This window comes from Myotis brandtii, unplaced genomic scaffold (assembly GCF_000412655.1).
Source record: "Myotis brandtii unplaced genomic scaffold, ASM41265v1 scaffold521, whole genome shotgun sequence".
Classification (NCBI taxonomy): domain Eukaryota; kingdom Metazoa; phylum Chordata; class Mammalia; order Chiroptera; family Vespertilionidae; genus Myotis; species Myotis brandtii.
The window spans coordinates 3,752,936-3,773,591 of NW_005369870.1; the positions used below are offsets into that span (position 1 = coordinate 3,752,936).

General features: G+C 37.5%; 1 protein-coding gene across 3 annotated transcripts in view; it reads right to left on the reverse strand.

Moving 5' to 3' along the window:
• WDR76 (WD repeat domain 76) overlaps positions 1-20,656 on the reverse strand; it is a 36,829-nt gene that overhangs the window by 5,790 nt on the left and 10,383 nt on the right. For all 3 annotated transcript variants that reach the window (XM_005877581.2, XM_014548750.1, XM_014548749.1), the window contains exons 6-13: positions 17,146-17,272; positions 15,547-15,648; positions 15,403-15,446; positions 14,332-14,485; positions 10,683-10,841; positions 7,002-7,219; positions 5,456-5,608; positions 3,744-3,797 (exon numbers count right to left, since the gene is read on the reverse strand). In XM_005877581.2, coding sequence (XP_005877643.2) covers positions 3,744-3,797; positions 5,456-5,608; positions 7,002-7,219; positions 10,683-10,841; positions 14,332-14,485; positions 15,403-15,446; positions 15,547-15,648; positions 17,146-17,272 — 1,011 coding nt within the window. The remainder of the gene's footprint in view (positions 1-3,743; positions 3,798-5,455; positions 5,609-7,001; positions 7,220-10,682; positions 10,842-14,331; positions 14,486-15,402; positions 15,447-15,546; positions 15,649-17,145; positions 17,273-20,656) is intronic.

The following is a 20,656-nucleotide window of genomic DNA, read 5'->3' on the forward strand; positions in this document are numbered from 1 at the left end:
TGGATAGAGCGTCGGCCTGCGGACTGAAAGGTCCCGGGTTCGATTCCGGTCAAGGGCATGTACCTTGGTTGCGGGCACATCTCCAGTGGGGAGTGTGCAGGAGGCAGCTGATCGATGTTTCTCTCTCATCGATGTTTCTAACTCTCGACTATCTCTCTTTCCTCTCTGTAAAATAAATAAAATATATTTTAAAAAAAGAAAGAAATAAGAAATATGTAATCTGGTTATCACTGTTTTAACAAGAGCTGCTATTTCCATATTTGTATTCCCCTGATAACAAACCCCCAAATCAATTTATATTCCATACATCTCTAAAGTAAAAAATTTGAGGCTCAAAGAAAAAAATCATAAGGGATTATCAAAAAATGTCTGTAAAAAAATGAAAATGAAAACACAACATACCAAAATTTCTGGGATACTATGAAAGCAATACTAATAGAAAAATTAATAGCAGTAAGCCCTTACATTAAAAAGATCTCAAAATCAACAACCTAACTCCACCTCAAGGAACAAAGAAGGAAGAATAAGGAAAAAACCTTACTACACCTCCAAGAAAAAAAGAATAAACTAAACCGAAACTTAGCAAAAGGAAAGAAATCATAAAGATTAGAACAGAAGTAAATAAATTAGAGAACAGAAAAACAATATAAAAAACTAAGAGTTGGCTTTTCAAAAAGATCAACAAACTTGAGAAAACTTTAGCTAGATTAAGAAAAAATGCAAATAAATAAAACCAGAAATGAAAGAGGAACATTACAACTGATGTCACAGAGATAAAAAGGACTATAAAAGAATACTATGAGCAATTTTATGCCAACAAATTGAATAACCTAGAAGAAATGGATAAATTCCCAGAAACACACAACTTACCAAGACTGAATCATGAAGAAATTTTAAAAAATTAAATAGACCGACAACTAGTAAGGAGATTAAAACAGTTATCAAGCACCTCCCAAGTGGCTGGAGTAGGGGGTAAAAAGAAAAACCCCTCAACTAAAAAAGACAAACAATCCAATTGAAAAATGGGCAAAAGACCTGAATAGACATTTCTCCAAAGAGGACACACAAATGGCCAAGAGACACATGGAAAAATGCTCAAAGTCATTAATCATCAGAGAAATGCAAATTAAAACCATAATGAGATATCACCTCACACCTGTCAGAATGACCCATCAAAACAATAAACAACAACAAAAAAATCAACAAATCTGTGCACCGGGCCTCTAGTATGCATATAAGATCTTTGGTTAATCTCTTCCCATCCTCCCCGCTTCCCTCTGAGATTCATCAGTCTGGTCCATGTTTCCATGCCTGTGTGTTGAGGGTCTGCCGCCTGGTGGTCAGTGTACATCATAGCTACCAGTCAAACAGTCGCTTAGGCTTTTATATATAGAGATCTTAGAGATTACACACACAAAAGAAAACCCTGTTAAAACAAAGTTACAGGATACAAAATCAACACACAAAAATCAGTTATATTTCTTCTATACACTAACAATGACCAATCTCTATCAAAAGCCCAATTTGCAGAAAGAAAAACCAAAAATTCTAATATTAATATGGAATCTCAAGGGATCATGAATAGCCAAAACAATCCAAAAAGAAGAACAAAGTTGGTGGCCTCAAACTTACTGATTTCAAAACATACTAAGAAGCAACAGTAATCAAGACAGTGTGATACTAGCAGAAGTACAGACCAATGGAAAAGAATAGGAAGCTCAGAAATAAACCCTCAAGTATGTGGTCAAATGATCAAGAGTGCTAAGACCACACAATGAGGGAAGGACAGTCTCTTCAACAAATGGTGCTGGGAATACTGGATATCTACATGCAAAAGGATGAAGTTAGACAGTAAAAATTAACTCAAAATGGATTAAAGATCTAAACATAACACCATAAACTATAAAACACCTAGAAGAAAACATTGGGGAAAAGCTTCAGGCATTGCATTTGGCAATGATTTCTTGGATATGACACCAAAATCACAGACAACACAAGCAAAAATAGACAAATAGGACTACATCAAACTTTAAAACCCCTTTCTTATTAAAGAAGTTTGGACTACAGAGAATCTCATTTCCCACGGCTACTCAATGCTTTTAACTTTTAATAAGAATTAATACCTGCCGGGAGCCGGTCCATCCTTGCTGTTTCAAGGGACCTGGCATATATGGCATACTGTTCTTAATATGTTTGCTCACCTTCTTGGCACTATGTGTTTTAACCAAGGTCACCTCTCCGAGAAAGGTTGTTTCCCCAGGTAGGGATTTTTCCCTGAAGTTAGGGAGGGGATAAAACCCCTTAACTAAGTGCCAGGTGGGTAGTTAATCACTTTAACTACAAACAATCACGCTTAAGCTACATAATCTTTACTCCCTGGAATGGAGATAAGAAACGCCCTAACCTTTGGAATAGAGATTGATAGGATTGGAATCAACTGGTATAAATACAGATGTAACAAGACAACGGCACACAGAACCTAGACACAGAACCTAGAGACAGAACCTAGCAAGAGAACATGGCAAAAGATCCTGTACAGAACCTGGCTACAGATCTTGGCTTGAGAACCTAGACAGAACCTGGCTGGAGAACCTGGAATACCTGGTTGGAGAACCTAGGGACAGAACCTGGCTACAGAACTTGGCTGGAGATCCTAACCAGAACTTCGCTGGAGTTCCTAACCAGAACTTGGCTGGAGATTCTGGAGGGAGAACCTCGCTATGCTGATGAACTGAATCCAGTCTCCATGTCATTCCTTCTTCGCCAACTTCGTCCACACCTTTGGGGACCCCTGGACCTGCTGGGGTTGGACCCCAGCAAATACCTACACCAGAATCATCACCCTAGATAAACGTTTTAAAAATACATTTAGAAACTAATAAACTAGAATAAAGTTTGAAAAAGAAAATTAAGAAATTTGTGAAAAAGAAAACAAGTATACTTAAATATAACCTCTATAGACTATAAAACTCATGAAGCAACAATCAACATATATTGCTCACCCTGTCCCCAACGTCGTAAGTACTGATATCAGGATGTCTAGGAAAAGGGCATGGAGTACAGTTTGGTGTAGAATACATACATTAAAAGTAGCAGATGTAGCCCTAACCGGTTTGGCTCAGTGGATAGAGCGTCGGCCTGCGGACTCAAGGGTCCCAGGTTCGATTCTGGTCAAGGGCATGTACCTTGGTTGCGGGCACATCCCCAGTAGGGGGCATGCAGGAGGCAGCTGATCGATGTTTCTCTTTCATCGATGTTTCTAACTTTCTATCCCTCTCCCCTCCTCTCTGTAAAAAATCAATAAAATATATTTTTTTAAAAAGTAGCAGATGTAAAAAGAGGGTAACAAAATAAATAAAGCTGGAGGATGGGGAAGCACTTGAAGTCCGGAAGAAATAGGCCCAAATAGAGCTTCCGATAGCCTCATCAACAGGTGAGTAGTCACAGTCTTCTTTAATACTATGACATGAGTAATGCATGTTGGAATAAAGTCACTCACCTTAACCAAAAATAACCACCCAGCTTCTGACTAAAAGAGGCTGAACCTCTTTATAAATACAGGGAACCTGGAAGCAAGAACCCTTCTGGATAGGAGAGGAACTAACCACCTGGGATGCTGACAAACTAGAACACAAAAATCAGACCTATTACATCTCTTTGACAATCAGGTGTCTAATGTATGTATTCCAACAAATAGCTCTTGGCAATCCAGGTTCTGCATTATTTGGCATCGGGAAACCTACCTGATGGTGGTGAGGAGAGGAATCTGAGAGGATATGCAGCTACTGTCAAAGATTCTGCAAAATAAAGAACAAGAATAAAGTAACACTCTTTATTATTTCTTGCAAATTTTTCTGAAATAACATCAGTGTTGTTTAATAACCTTTTCATTGGTTCATGACATGAAGTGATTATTTTAAAATATATAGAATCAGTATCTAATAAACCTCAGCTAATATATTTAACGAAACTTACAAGGAATATGGTAAAATTTAGAGCTTATTATGTATTGTAAAATAATGTAAACACTATTACGCCAAACTTAAAATGTACATTCTAAAGTAATAATCTGGATTATAAAACTACATTCAGATTCACAGTAATATACTAGTAGGTCATACTTAGGGGTGTGGTCTAAAAATGCACAAATAATCGAAAAGCACATGCATGTATCAAGAGCAATTTCCCTATGAGACTCATCAGTTGAGGGTCTGGTAAGTGTCATTTCCAGGTGCAGGCAAGACTAAGACCCAACCAAGGGGAGGAGTCCTGTGGGGCAGCTGGAGGAGTCCAGAAGCCTCCACCAGGTACCCTGGCAGAAAGAAACAAACCATATCGCCACCACCTTCCCCTTCTTTTTGTACCTAGCTATTCCAGTGCAGTTTCTTGGCACTAGAGCTTACTGCCTGATTAGATTACTAGAAATCCAAATCCCTAACAGCTAATGTAACAAGAGTGAACTCTACAGCACAAATGTACAGGAATGGGATAAATGGCAGCTGCTGAGACAAAGGATACTGTGTGGGTGGAATGGGAACACTGAACTGCCACTGCCTGGTGACTGAATCTCTTGATGTACCACCTGGTAAAGCTCACAGACTTTGCTAGAAATTAAGTGGGTACCTGCTACACACTGCAGACCAAGCTCTTCCCAACAGATGGGTCTAAACAGAAATTAGGTGCCTTTCTAGAGCCTGGTTCACAGTTTACATTCAACAGATCCTTGGTGAATAGATAATGAATGAATTCCAAAATCGCTTAAGGTAAAACTCTCATAAACTGAGAAATGCTTGCAATGTTAAGCAAAATCAGGGACTTAAGAAGAAAACAAAATCATTTTCCTTTGTGGTTGCATTATTCTCCACATCTTTTTATTGGCATTATTTTTTATTTTTGGTTCAACTGGTTTATATTACATTTCTTAGTCTATTTTTAGGAAGTCACTATAGAAAGGTACCAAAGCTGAAACCATAAAACTGTATCTACTAGCTCGTACAGAAGCCCAATTTTGGGGATCTTTTCTGCCTGTCCATGGCCTGGGACTCCGCAACTTCCATTCAGTACTTCACTTGTAGAATAGAACCTACTGTCACCAAAGTCAGAGCTTCTCCCTGTGCTAACATTACTTCCCTTTCAAGATATCACAAGCCTGCTTTCATTGCGATATCCAGGACTATTCCGTGCTGAAAGGGAAGCCCAGCATCTATTCCCCAGGGTAGCTACAGACCTTCCTTGTCAATCTCAAGGAAATTTCCAGGCACAAAAACTCAGAAAAAAAAACAACCCTAAAGAGCCATCAAATATAGGTCATTGATCTTCAGGAATCTACATATAGCTATAAACAATAACACTAGTGATTGAACAAGGAGCAGCAGTAAACAAAGCTACTGGTTTATCGACACAGTAGCTACAGACACTTTAGATTCCTTAACATATCTCTGTCTTCCCACTTTACCTCAGCTTACAATCAGCACATGTGGTTACTACTCTGTTACCAGTCAGAGGTGAAAAATAAGCGGAAGCGATGCTCTTTGTGTGTTCAGACAAAGAAATCAAAGGCTGGCTTCCCTTGGGATTCAGGTGCCTTGCATCGTAAATATGAACATCTCTGTAACGGGAGGAATAAGTCTTGGTGTTACCACAGTACATGTAATAAGCCTCTAGGACAGTGCTAATCATAATTAGACAAACACTCACCACATTCGAGAACAGTTAAGACAGAACCCTCTAATCTTCTGCATTAATTTTACGAACACTAGCAAAGATTTAAAATATTACAAAAATTCCAATAGCAGAACAATGTAACCAGTGGGTATTGAGATAAGAGTCTAGTTCAGCGATTCTCAACCTGTGGGTGACGACCCCTTTGGGGGTGGAACAAACCTTTCACAGGGGTCACCTAAGACCATCGGAAAACACATATATAATTACATATTGTTTTTGTGATTAATCACTATGCTTTAATTATGTTCAATTTGTAACAATGAAAATACATCCTGCATATCAGATATTTACATTACGATTCATAACAGTAGCAAAATTACAGTTATGAAGTAGCAACGAAAATAATTTTATGGTTGGGGGTCACCACAACATGAGGAACTGTATTAAAGGGTCGCAGCATTAGGAAGGTTGAGAACCACTGGTCTAGTTGGTTTTCCAATATCTCCAAGAAAAAAAATTAACACAGACCAACAAGTTATAAGGTCACATAACTTTTTTTTTTTTTTACAAGTTTTCTTCTCAAAAGACTAGAAGTAAATGCATTTGATGCTAGGGAAAACAAAAATGTGTGCTTGTTTCAATACTTTAACTTTTAATTAAATCCAAAAGATTTTTTTTAATCACACTCAAAAATACTGTGTAGAAAAAAAATTTATTCAGCTGTATCACAAAAGTCAGATATCTTTAACAACCAAACTGAAATATTATCCCTAACATTAAAAGACCTATATCATAGCCCTAGCTGGTCTGGCTCAGTGGATAGAGCATCGGCCTGTGGACCAAAATGTGCCCGGTTCAATTCCGGTCAAGGGCATGGACCTTGGTTGCAGGCTCCTCCCCGGCCTAGGCACTGGTCAGGGCTCATGCAGGAGGCAACCAACTGATGAGTTTCTCTCACATCGATGTTTCCCTCCGTCTTTCCCTCTCTCTTCCACTCTCCCTAAAAATCAATGGAAAAATATATCCTCGGGTGAGGATTAACAATCAAAAAAACAAAAGGACCTATATCATAGTCCTGGCCAGGGTAACTCAGTTGGTTGAGCACCGTCCTGTGCACTGAAAGGTTGCCAGTTTGATTCCCAGTCAGGGCACACAGCCAGGTTGCAGGTTCGATCCCTGTTGGGGTGCGTGCAGGAAGCAATGGATCAATATTTCACACTCACATCAGTGTTTCCCTTTCTCTTTCTCTTCCTCTCTTTCTAAAATCAATAAAAGCATGTCCTTGGGTGAGGATTAAAATAAAGGGCCTAAATCATAAAATTTTATGAAGAACATACCTCAATCCTGCAGTTATGAAATACTGTCTATGCACTGGGTGGACATGAACAGTTCTTATTTTGCTCAAAGAAGAAGTGATCAGTTTCTCATGAGAAGTTCCAGGTGTCCGTCTATCCACCAATGACATGCTTCCATCCCAGTGTCCTACTATCAAAGTGGAGGCTTCTTCTGCCAAGAAGTCAAAGGAGGAAAGGCTACTTCCCTCGTTTCTATACACCTAAGGATATAAGTAGCAGTCAACTTTATATAACTCTTCTTTTAAAGAAAGTCAATGCATAAATTCTTTGATTTAAAAAGTTATGAAACACTTTACCCAACAAACCTCATTTATCCTCCACCATCCCCACAGGAAGGACAGGACAAAATGATTGCCCCGATCAGAAACTAGGGCACCGATCAGTTGTGAGAAAATGGCCGGTCCTCCCATGTCACGGCTACATCCCAAATCTCTTAAGTCCAATAAACCTCAGTTGCAGATCTACCCTGTGAAACATACTAGGAACTGGACTAAATCTGAATTCTACCCAACTGAAATACCTTAATATACCAGGTAACTTTGCCAATAAAGTCCAAGATATATGGCTGAATGCTCACCTACTCTTGATGGAAGTGTAGAGATACAAAATTCTGACAGCTGAGGAAGATACATCAAAATATTTAATGCTCATACCTAATAACTTCACTAAGATATACACTGAGCGGCCAGATTATTATGACCACCTGACGTTTGTAGGCAAATTAGCTATAATTTCACGCTGAAGTTGCTAGAGGGCCAGACCATTATAAATAGGGAAGCAGGTTGTTTACCACAACAGTAGAAGTAATTTTTTTCTGAAGATATGGGTAAACAACGCGATTTAACAGCCTTTGCAGATTATTATGACCACCTGACGTTTGTAGGCAAATTAGCCGCACACTGCATCGTATGGGATATGGAAGCCGAAGGCCTGTTCGAACACCTTTGCTGTCTGCAGTTACCAAGATAAAACGTCTCAAATTCGCACAGGAACACAAGGGTTGGACAGTCAAGCATTGGGAAAAAGTCATGTGGTCTGATGAATCACGTTTCCAGTTGCATCATGCAGATGGCAGAGTGAGAATTTGGCAGAAACAGCATGAAAGCATGCACCCCACATGCATGAGTACAACCCTTCAATCGGGACTGAGTGAGACGGACTGGAGACACCCAGGGGCCCTCTCGTGGTCCCTCCCTGGCTGGCCAACCTCCCGCATCCCTCCCCAGCCTCAATCGTGCACCGGTGGGGTCCCTCCGCCTGGCCTGCGCCCTCTCACATTTAGCTGGACGGCAGAACGATCAGTCGCTATGATGCGCACTGACCACCAGGGGACAAACGCTCAACACCGGAATCTCGCAGTCCAGGACTCCCAGACTGCAAGAGGGTGCAGGCCGGGCTGAGTGATCCCCCCACCCCGGAGTGCATGAATTTCATGCACCAGGCCTCTAGTAAGAAATAAAAAATAAATGTTGTAGAATGTGTGAGTGCTCAAGTAAGAGAGGATGACCACAGTTCTTATTGTTGAATCATGAACTGTTGCTAATTTTAGGTTTTAATAAGTATTATTATAAACTGAGATTAACAAATTAATATACCAGAGACATCCCAACCACCATACACCCAAAAAAGCCCAGTATACACAAATGAAACTTGAAGTATTCAGTCAATATATTAAAATGGTTAAGTGTAGCCCTAACCGGTTTGGCTCAGTGGATAGAGCATCAGCCTGTGGACTGAAGGGTCCCAGGTTTGATTCCTGTTAAGGGCACATCCCCAGTGGCGGGTGTGCAAGAGGCAGCTGATTGATATTTCTCTCTCATCGATGTTTCTAACTCTATCCCTCTCCCTTCCTCTCTGTAAAAAAATCAATAAAATATATTTTAAAAAATAAATAAAATAAAATGGTTAAGTGTAGAGTGAGGCTTTGGAGTCAGACAGACCCAAGTGCAAATTCTAGTTCTGCCAGTTATGTCCTTGAGCAAGCTAATAAACCTCTTTACCTGTTCTTTCAACTGTTAAATGGGGGATAACATTACCTACTATTTCATGAGGTATTATAAGGCTTAATAATATATAAAAAGCACACTCAAGTTAATGCCTAACACAAGGTGATTGTTTAAACAGTAGTATGAGGAACACAGTACTAACATGCAACATTATGGATGAATCTTAAAAGCATTGTGCTACCAGGGGGGTGAGGGCATGAGTGGGGGGTGGGAAGGCCATAGGGGAATAAGGACACATATGTAATACCTTAATCAATTTTTAAAAAGGCATTGTGCTAGGTGAAAGAAACCAAACACAAAAAGCTATATACTGAATGATTCCATTGACTTGACATTCTGTTACAGGCAAAATTATGTGGACAGTAATCACATCAGTGGTTGCCAGAGACTTCAGGAAGGAAGAGGGGACTGACTACAAAGGGTCACGAGGTAATTTTTTTGAGTGATGGAAATTTTCTGTATCTTGATTGTGGTGGTGGTTACACAGGTGTATACAATTTGCCAAAACTTACATAACTGTACTCCTAAATTTTATTATATGTAACTTATACCTCAGTAAACCTGACAAAAAAAATAAGTGGAAGAATTGTTATATAAACCTCAATACATACTAAAAGGATAGATAAATGATCCAAATAGACATTTCTCTAAGGAAATGCAAATGGCCAGATAAACAGATAAAAAGGTGCTTAGCATCATTAATCATCAGGGAAACAAAAATCAAAACTACAATGAGATACCACTTCCTACCCACTGGGATGGCTATACCCACCAACAATTACAAGTGTTGGCAAGGATGTAGAGACATTAGAACCCTTCACAGATTGCTGATAAATATGTAAAATGGTAAAGCCAATTTGGAAAAAAGTTTGGCAGTTCCGCAAAATTTGAACCTAGAGTTACCATATGACCCACCATTCTAGTCCTGGGTGTATACTCAAAAGAAAGGAAAGCCTATGCCCACACAAAACTTGTACATTAATGTCCATAGTGGCATTATTCACAACAGTAAAACATGAAAACAACCCACCTGTTTGTCAACTAACGAATGGATGAGTAAAATCTGGCATAGCCTTACAATGGAAGATTACTCAGCCATAAAAAGGAACTAAGTACCAACACATTCTACAACATGGATGAACCTTGAAAACATTTTGCTAAGTAAAAGAAGCCAGTCACACAAAAAATACAAACTTTGTAACTCCATTTATATGAAATGTCCAGAACAGGTAAATCTATGGAGACATAAAGTAGATTAGTGGCTGTCTAGGTCTGGGGGAGGGGGAAATTGGGAATACCTACTAATGATCAAGGAGTTTATTTTAGGGGTGATGAAAATATTCTAAAATTAGATTGTGGTATGGTTTCACAACTCTGTTCTAAGTACTCTATCTACATTAACTCATCTGCACTTAATCTTCATAACAACTCTATAAGGTACTATCCTATTTTACAACTAAGGAAACTGAGGCACAAACAGGTTAAGTAACTTGCCAAGGTCACACAAGTAGTAATAGATGGTTTGGGACTTGAGCAGTATAGTTCTAAAGTCGCTACTACCTTACCCAGTCTAATTGGTGCAATAATGATTCATGTGTCATTTCATAAAGAATCCAGAATATCACCTGAGACAATATGTAAACACATTAACATTTACCTCTTCAAAAACAGCCTTGGAGAAATCCCCACAGCGTAATGTGCCATCATAGCTCAGTGACAATATGTGAGCTGGATTGGCAGGTGAGAAGTAAAGACAGCTAACCGGCTGACTATGGGGTTGAAAAACATAAACTCCATCTTCTTTTGGTTGGTGAGTCTGGAAGAAGGTTGGGGAAAGGAAGAACAAAAACTAATGAAAAGTAGTAATATTTTCTGTCATTATGTCATTATACTATTTGTATCTGTATTATATTCAATCTCTTCTTAGTCTATCATTACACTCACCACCTCCCATTCACAAAGTCAGAACTAGAAACTTTATACTGTCACTAAGCTACTTTTTTCTCTAATTTTCAATTCAACAATAAGTCACATTTATTTTTAAGTTTCTAGCTTTTTGCAACTAGGTAGTTGTTTCATTATACAGAGAGAAAAAATTACTGCTCATTATGATTTCAGTTCATAAAATCCTCAGGAAATGAGAAATCCACTCAGTATTTTTCCTTACTACCAAAAACAGTACCAATACCGTTACCACTTTGCTTCGTTAAGTTTGCTGCTATATAATATGAGTACATATAGCATTCTCAGAATACTTTTTGCAAGGTATTTAGTCCTGGAACAAATTAAGAGTTTTAGAAATATTTTACTCCCTAAGTACACAATGAAAATGCATGAATTTTAATTTCCACATTAATATTATGTACAAAAATAGCCAAGATTTGGAAGCAGCCAAAGTGTCCATCAGTAGATGAATGAATAAAAAAGCTGTGGTACAGCCTGGCCTATGTGGCTCAGTGGTTGAGCATCAACCTATGAACTAGGAGGTCATAGTTTTAGTCCCCGTCAGGGCACATGCCCGGGTTGTGGGCATAGGGGAGGCAGAAGAAGGTATTGGGGGGGATAAATGGTGAAGGAAGAAGACTTGACTTGGTGTGGTGAACACAATACAATATACAGATGTTGTGTTATAGAACTGTACACCTAAAACCTCTAAAATTTTATTAACCAATGTCACTCCAATAAATTCAATAAAAGGGGGGATTACCTTTTCCACAACTAGATTATCAACTCGTAAATTATCACTTTCTGATTTGACTAAGTTATATTCTATGCCATGCATCATGTTATGAATCAAAGCAGCTATCATCTCCAAATCTGGTTGAGTCTGCTCTAAAATACTCCTCCATTTTTGTTTTCTTTTTTATTTAAAATTTTAAAATAAACAGAATTTTTAAAAAAGAAGAAAAATTACAATCACAAACACCTCTACTAGTCACTTTTCTCACTCCCTCTTTTTTTCCCCATTTTCCTCCAGCAGCCATTCCTTATTCCTCACTCAAAAGAGGAGAAATCTAAATATCCCCTCAATGTGCTTCTCTCTAGTTTTGAGAATATAGGTGAAAATCTCAGATTTGGTCAATTCACCAGAATGGATTCTCAGGGTAGGGCACGGTAGAAGCTAAACCACACTGTGCCCCCTATCATCTTGGCTACAGAATTTGTTTCTGTCCTGGTAAGCAGTTTTTAAGTTATATTTCTTCCTTATTGTTTTAAGTAATTTTTTTTATTTGACTATCTTTTGTTCATTTTATGAGAAAATTCCAATCCCCCACTTTAAACTAAATACACCAGGTTAAGAGTGAGCCTATTTTAAACCTAAATGAGTCCAGGACCAGTTAGTTTTGAGCCTGTGACTATCTGTGCACACTGGATTGGTATAGGAAAGCTGGAAGTACAAGCACCAGTTAAGACGAAGATGGTAATCCCAAAAGAGATGGGGCCCTGGCCCAACATGGTGGCAGTAAGAATGGAAATAAAGGGGCAAAAACATTAAAGGACTTTACATAAGGAATAAAGGGAACACCCAGCCTAAAACTCTTCAATGGTTTCCAGTTGCCTTTAGGATAAAAACAAAATTCTTAACAAAAATTATAAAGATATACATCAGCCCTCTGCCCACCTCTACAGCTTCCTCCTAGTCCATTCATCGCCTTTGTTCATCCTTTGCTGTCTATGCTCCAGCCACACAGGCATTCTCACAGGCCCTGGAATGCATCAAGTAAGCACCTCCTGCTTAAGGTCCTTGGCATGCTGTTCCCCTGGTCTGAACACTCTTCCCCTTTCCTTTACTGGGCTTACTCCTACTACTTAGCTTTCAAATCTCAACTCCGTTCTCACTTCCTCAGGGACGCCTTCCTTGGTCGTGCAAATTAGGCCAGTCCCCCGTTATGTGTTTTCAAAACACTACTTTTCCTTCATGACATGAATCACTGTATAATCCACTTACCGAATATGAAATTACACAGTTGATAATTATCTCATTAATCCTGCTTTTGCTACTAAATTCTAAACTCTATGTGGACAGAGACAGTCTTTGCTCACAAACGTATACTGGCGGGGGAGTATTAGAATAACACCTCACACAAAATACTCAATGTGTGGGTGGATGGATGACTGAATAAAGGCTAACTGAACTTTTGATCCTAGGTGAGACTACAAAACTGACAGAAAATTAGGAGAAAAAATTAAGAGCCCTGGCTGTGTAACTCAGTTGGTTAGAGTGTCATCCAATACACCAAGATTGAGGGTTCGTTCCCTGGTCAGGGCATATCTGAGAATCAACCAATGATCACTTCTCAGCCTTTTGGCTAAGATCAAGTGAAGGATCAACCAATGAATGCATAAATAAGTGGAACAACAAATCAATGTTTCTCTCTCTCAAATCAATAAAACAAAATGAAAAACAAGGGAGTGTCAAGGCAATTCAATGGGGAAGTATTGTCTTTTCAACAAATAGTACTGGGATAACTGGATATTCACATACAAAAAGATAAACTTGGATATGGACATATATGTAATACCTTAATCAATAAAGAAAAAAAAAGATAAACTTGGGCCCTTATCTCACACATACAAAAAATAACTCAAGATAGATCAGCAAACTAAACGTGAAAGCTAAAACTATAGAAGTTTGCGGAAGGGATGGGGGGAACAGGAGAAAATCTTCAAGATTTTGACCTAGACAAAGATTGCTTAGACACAACACCAAAACATTTTTATTTTTCAATTACAGTTGACATATATTGTTATATTAGTTTCATGTATACACCCCAGTGATTAGACATTACATAACATACTGATTATCCCGATAAATCTCACAGCCATCTAACACCATACATAGTTATTGGAACATTACTATATTCCCTATGCTGTACTTTACATCCCCGTGAATATTCTGTAACAACCAATTTTACTTCTTAATCCCTTCACCTTTGTCACCCATTCCCTCAATTCCCCTCCCATCTGGCAACAGTCAAAATGTTCTCTGTATCTATAAGTCTGAGAAATTGTATTTTAAACATAATTAGAAAAATAAGAACTTTGTGTGATCTTTTCATGTATACATTTAAAGTTATAATAAAGTTTCTTGGCAGTCAATTTATGCCCAGATGACTAACGATATTCAAGCTAAAAATGCTAAAGTTCTATAAAGCAAATTTAAATTTCTCAGATTTCTAAAATTTGGAATCACAAAGCACAAAACTATAAATAAGTAACATCTATAAACATATAGTTCTAGGCTATTTTGTTGCAGACTATTTACTTTAGTCAAACTTTATATCTTCAAAATATTAATAACTTACCAAATCCCAAAGTCCAACTTGCCCAGATCTGGCCCCAGCTGCCACCAAAGTTCTAATTTCTGATGGATGAAGAGCCATAGAGAATACTGAACCTTTGGTAACTTTACAAACAGTATCTTCACTAATGACCATGCCACTTAAATTGTCTTTGTAGCTGAGAAAATTAAAAAGTTATATTTTAGACATAAAACCATTCTTAATTGACAAAATAAGTAAAAAGATGACACAAAAAAGAAAAAACACACAATTAATAAACAAATATGGGGAACTATTCAACCTCCTGACAACCAAAGAAATCAAAGTAAATAATGAGGTACTATTTTTCACTTATAAAACACTAGTAAGCTACAGTTAAACACATACATTCATATATATTGCTAGTGGCAGAGTAAATTCATATAAGATTTTCAAAAGAAAAAAAGATTTTGAAAAACAATTCAGCGATGCGTACTAAAAGCCATAAATATGTCCATAATATATGACACATTAATCTCACTGCTGGAATCTATCCTAAGGAAATAATCTACTATCATACATATATACTTCAACAAACACATGCACACATACAAGCACACAAAACTAAATAGAAAACAATTCCAATACCATGAGGGTAAGAGAAGGTTAAGTAAATGCCACCTACTCAATAAAATATTCTGCAATTAAAAAATTTACAGAATCTAGTAACGTTCAACCACAATGTTAATGAAAAAGTATAATGCAAAATTATATAAACATTAGAACATGACAAACCAACATCACCCCAATAAATTCAATAAAAAAGAAAATAAAAGAACATAGAGTAAAAATGTTTGTGGATTCAGTCATTCAAATGAATATATACTAGGTGCCAGGCACTATTCCGGGAATTGAGACAAAACCCCTACATTCATGAAGCTTATATCCTAGAGGTATTGTATATGGCAATACTTTAAAGGAAATATACAAAATCAACAGTTGTTAGGAAATATTATGGGTAAAATTTTCATCTCATTTTCAAAATTTCCAGTTTTATAGTCTTTATAAATTAAAGGTCTCAGAAAATGTGAATAAAGACCAGGAATTTTAACTGACCTTTTAATGCTCGATAACTCCTTCTCATTATTCTTACTACTTGTCTGAAACAATGGGAGAGATCAAAGTACTAAGTTAATATATGTACTGAATTTTCATTAACAAATGATTCTAAAAGCTTATGTAAGCCTATCCAACTGATACCTTGTTCACTTCTGCCCAAGTCTGCAGAAATCCTTTAAGTAGTTCACTGTTATCATCTCGGTTTTCAGGAGTCATTTCTAAAGGCCCAGGAGGTAACAAAGGCTGTTATAAAAAAATAAAAACATATAAAAGAGTTGATGTCGCCCTGCCCTGGAATAGAGGCTTGAGATTTTTCACAGCTTTACTTTCAATACCAAACATAGGGGTGACACATCATTAGCATTCAAAAATAGTGTTCAATGAATGAATGGCATGTATCCTGTAAGTAATAAATTGTATTATCTTTTAATCATCTCAATCCAGTAAAGGAGATATCACATGTTAAAAACACTGGAATGAAACTTAGAGAAGTTAACTTACCCAAAGTTCCACTGCCAATAACTGGTTATGAGAGTTGATTCAGACAGTTCAATTTCATTAGTCAAAGTTATTATTCTATGCCAGTGTTTTTAAAAAGAGATTGTAACCTATGGGTCATGAAATCACTTTAATGTCACAACCAGCAATGTGTTTTAGTGAATAAGAATAGAAAAGGAAAAAAAAAAGTATAGAATAGAAAATACAAAAGTGCATCACATGTAGTAAGGATAAGTATCATTTCACAAGTTTTGTTTTACGGGTGTGTGTGTGTGCGTATGTAATGAGTTCAATGTAATTATATTTCTTATTTTGAGTGGAGTCTTCAAAAAATTTTGAAAGCTACTCTTCCCATAGTACCTTAATTTGCAATTCGCTTCCAAAGCATAAGCCTAATTAGTGTTATCTCCAAAATTATAATTAAACATTTAGAGGTATAGAGTGTTAAAAACAGAAGGTGCTCTGGAATAAAAAATATAGTTAGACTAAATTTATTTAAGATTAAAATCTTATTTAGACAATAATTTGGTAAATAAGACTCTTTCCACCCAGACAGCATAAAATTAAACTATAGCTAAAAACTCCATTACTATTAACACATATTATTTATCAATAATATTAATTAACAACTACCATTTATTGATTACTTACTAAGCCCTAATAAAATGTAAGGATCTTTATAGAAACTATTACATTTAACCCTCACAACACCCTACTGAGGTTTCTATTATTGCTGCAATTTTAAAAATGGGAAAACCAGGACTCAATGACACAATCCCATAATCCCATAGCAGGTAAACCAGCAGAGATATAGAATCCAACCGAGGAATGACTAAGAAATCTTAGTCATTAAACCAGCAATTTTCAATCTTTTTCATCTCATGGCACACATAAACTAATTACTAAAATTCTGTGGCACACCAAAAAATGTATTTTTGGCCAATCTGACAAAAAAAATAGGTATAATTCTGATTCATTCACACAGGACAGCTATTATCGTTTTATCTGACAATGTAAGGCAAAAGAGATCAGTGCCCCTAACTAAATAGTCAGGGATTGCATGTTTTAAAAGTTCTTGGGGCACACTGGTTGAAAACTGCTGCATTAAACCATTCAACAGTCAAGTACCAAATTAATAAATACAAATTAAACATATTTAGTGGCCTGTTCATCTAATTTCAAGCACTTCAAAATGTTCAGTATTTTATTGAGTTAATATAGTGTATTTGCACTCTTTCTTACATTTTCATCTTCTACTACTGTTGGCTGGGTTGGGGTTTCCGGTAATGAAACTCCTAAAGGATCTACATTTAGTAATCGCATTGACCTTCTACATCCAATTCCATTTTCTCTCTTCTTAGGCTTCTTTCTAAAGAAGTGGAAAAAACTCACGTTATACTCAGAAAAGTTATATGAATTTACTAATATTAAGGGGATAACTTCTAGGAATGTATCTCATGGATATAGTCACACACTGCAATATGTACATGGCTATACTGATTTTAATTAACACTCTGAAAGCGTAATAAATGTTCATCATGGGAAGATGAAGGGTGTTAAAAAAATTATGACACCCTCACAATTTTGTTTGTTTGTTAACATGAATGATTTTCCTACATTAAAATGTGCAAAGTTTCAAAAAATAAATTATGACATACATATCAAATAGAATAATTTGTAGCCAGAATAAATAATTAAATATTATGTTAATATGAAATGAACTCATAAGAAGGAAACAAAAACAAGGTCCAGTACATATTAAATATTATTTTATTTATTTTTTACAAAAAGGTTACATATACACATACATTTGTGCATGCTGAGATCACCTATTGAAGAATATACATGAAACTATTAAGAGTGGTTTCCTCTAGGGAGAAGGCCTGGAGAACTAAGGTCTAGGATGGGAAAGAGACAAACATTTCATTATATTCCCTTCCATATAGTTTACTTTTTAAAAATCATATACAGGGTGGGGCAAAGTAGGTTTACAATTGTGAGTACGTGAAAGTTTATTCTTATTACTTATGTATTATTGTATCATTTTCCATACAAACAACTGTTGACCTATGTTTGCCCCACTCTGTATATACCCTACATTTTAATGCACTATTTTTCTTTTTAAATTTTTATTATTATTTTTTAATATATTTTTATTGATTTTGGAGAGGAAGGGAGGAGGAGAGAGATAGAAACATCAATGATAAGAGAGGATCATTGATTGGCTGCCTCCTGAATGCCCCCCACTGGGGATTGAGCCTGCAATCCAGGCACGTGCCCTTGACTGGAATTGAACCTGGGACCCTTCAGTCCACAGGCCGACACTTTATCCACTCAGTCAAACCAGCTAGGGCCTATTTTTCATTTTAAAATAGTAGTTCAGAACTTTCAGTTTCTGATTCTGATTCCACATGTAGAGAACTTGAAAGTCACCACTCTGTCTCATGCTGAGGGGTGGGAGCGGCCAGGGAGAGGTCAATGGGGGGAAAAAGGAGACATATGTTTAATACTTCCAACAATAAAGAAGAATTTAAATTTTTTTAAAAAAGGTGGACAGAAAAATCAACAACTTTTCTAGGATCCTTAAGAATGGCAAGGACACAGTGAAAACCACTGACCCCAATATTGGAGAGCCACACAGGAAAACACAGGACTCATGGTTTACTGGAGCAGAGACTCAGGAATGAAAGCCACCAGGGAAACCAGTGCCTGAACCACCAGAAAAACCTAAACTGTAATTGACCAACTGCTGGAGGTTCAGTGTAGACAAGTCTGGGAGTTAACACATTGCGTACCGCATAGAAATCTCTAAGACATACGCCAGGGACCAGACGTTTTTGGGCAAACTGCACGTTATTTAAATCATCATAATGCACTTTAGGTGTTGTTTTTCAATAATTATAACATTTTTATTTACAAAAACAATTAAACAATTAAAGTTCTTCCTAGTACTTTAACGTATGGTACTGCGTAAAACATTTTCCTCTATGAAGAGGGACCAAACAAAATTTACATAAGTATCTAGATTCGCTCCTTTTTCCATGGGCGTGAAAAACGAGAACACTCGTGAGCGGTCCTTAACAGATGGCGCACGTAACACGAGCAAACTCCTGAGCGGTACGAAATGTGTTAAAAACTCCATGAGAGTCTACACAAAACCTGCACATGGATGTGTATAGTACATTCATACAACAACAAAAATTAATGAAATAAAGCTGTACATATCAACATGAATGAATTTTAAGATATATAAATGCTAGAGGCCCAGTGCACAGATTCGTGCACATGAAAGTAAATTAATTAGAAGGTGGCCGGCGGGGCAGGACTGGGCGAGATGGGCTGGACACGCCCTGGAGCCAACCTCTCATGGTCCCTCCCCTGACAGACGGCTGCACCTGGGGCAGCACCCGGGGCTCGAAGGGTGTCTGTGGAGTGAGCAGGGTCCCTGCAGCACGGAGGGTCCCTCAGCCTGGCCTGTGGCAATTGGGCCAAAACTGGCAGTCCAACATCCCCCAAGGGGTCCCAGAGTGTGAGAGGGCACTCTGCAAAGTTGCTGTCACTCGGCAGCTCCTGCGTTGAGCATCTGCCCCCTGGTGGTCAGTGTGTGTCATAGCTACTGGCTGGTCACCCAGTCACTTAGGCTTTTATATATATAGATGAGAAAAATAAGAAAATCCAAAAATATAAAAATGGCATTGTATGTGAACACCAAAAAATGGCAAAATTAAAAATATTGTTATGGATACATTCATCGGTAGTAGTAAAACTATAAATAAACTCAAGAAGTGATTATCACAAAATTCAGCATAATAGTTATATCTGAAGGAAGGTGTATATATGGGCCTTCAAAGGCACTGTAATTTCTATTAACCTGGATGGCAGGTATATGAGTGGTTGCTTGTATTACTATTACTTTCTCAACTATACAAATATTTTATATGTGCTTCTTTTGTAAGTATATTTAATTTTTTTTTATTTTAAACCCCTCTGGATTGTCATAACATCAACTTTACAGAAAAAGAAAGAAAAATTATGGAAACTGTCCAAAGTTAGTACCACAGCTATAAGTTGCAGAATCAAAATTTGAAATCAAGTTTGCCAAATTCCAAAAGCTATGCTCTTTCCTTTAAATTATATAATTTCCACTCTCCCAACTTGATACTAATACCTATGAAGTCATGCACTGCTTTGCCATGTTTTGGTCAACAATGGAATACATATACCACAGTGGTCCCATAAGATTATAATGAAAATGAAAAATTCCTATTGCCTAGCCTAGTGACTTTGTAGCAGCCATAGCATTGTAGCACAAGGCATTACTGTTGTGTGTCTCTCCAGTCTAATGATTGCTATCAACTAGAAATGCCTGGGGGCACTCACCTGGACCCCAGTGAGGTTCCCAGACATCTCCCCTTCCTAAACCCATGTTACAACTGGACCTACTCTTACAGTGATTGCAAGATGCCCTTTAGCAATAACCATTAGGAAACTTTAAAGAGAAAAGAAGAGTTTATTATTTACAGGCCCTGGAACCTACAAGGAATGCCAGGGAGCATACAGCCAGATCAAGGATAGACAGAAAGCAAGAGCCTAAGGTTCTGCTTTTATTGGGTCGAGGATGGGAGTCTAAGGTTTCACCAGAGGATTTTTGGGGGTTTTTTCCTCACCAGAGGATATTTTTTCATTGCTTTTAGATAGTGGAAGAGTGGAAGGGTGGAGGGGGAGAGGGAAGGGGAGGGGAAGGGGGAGAAGG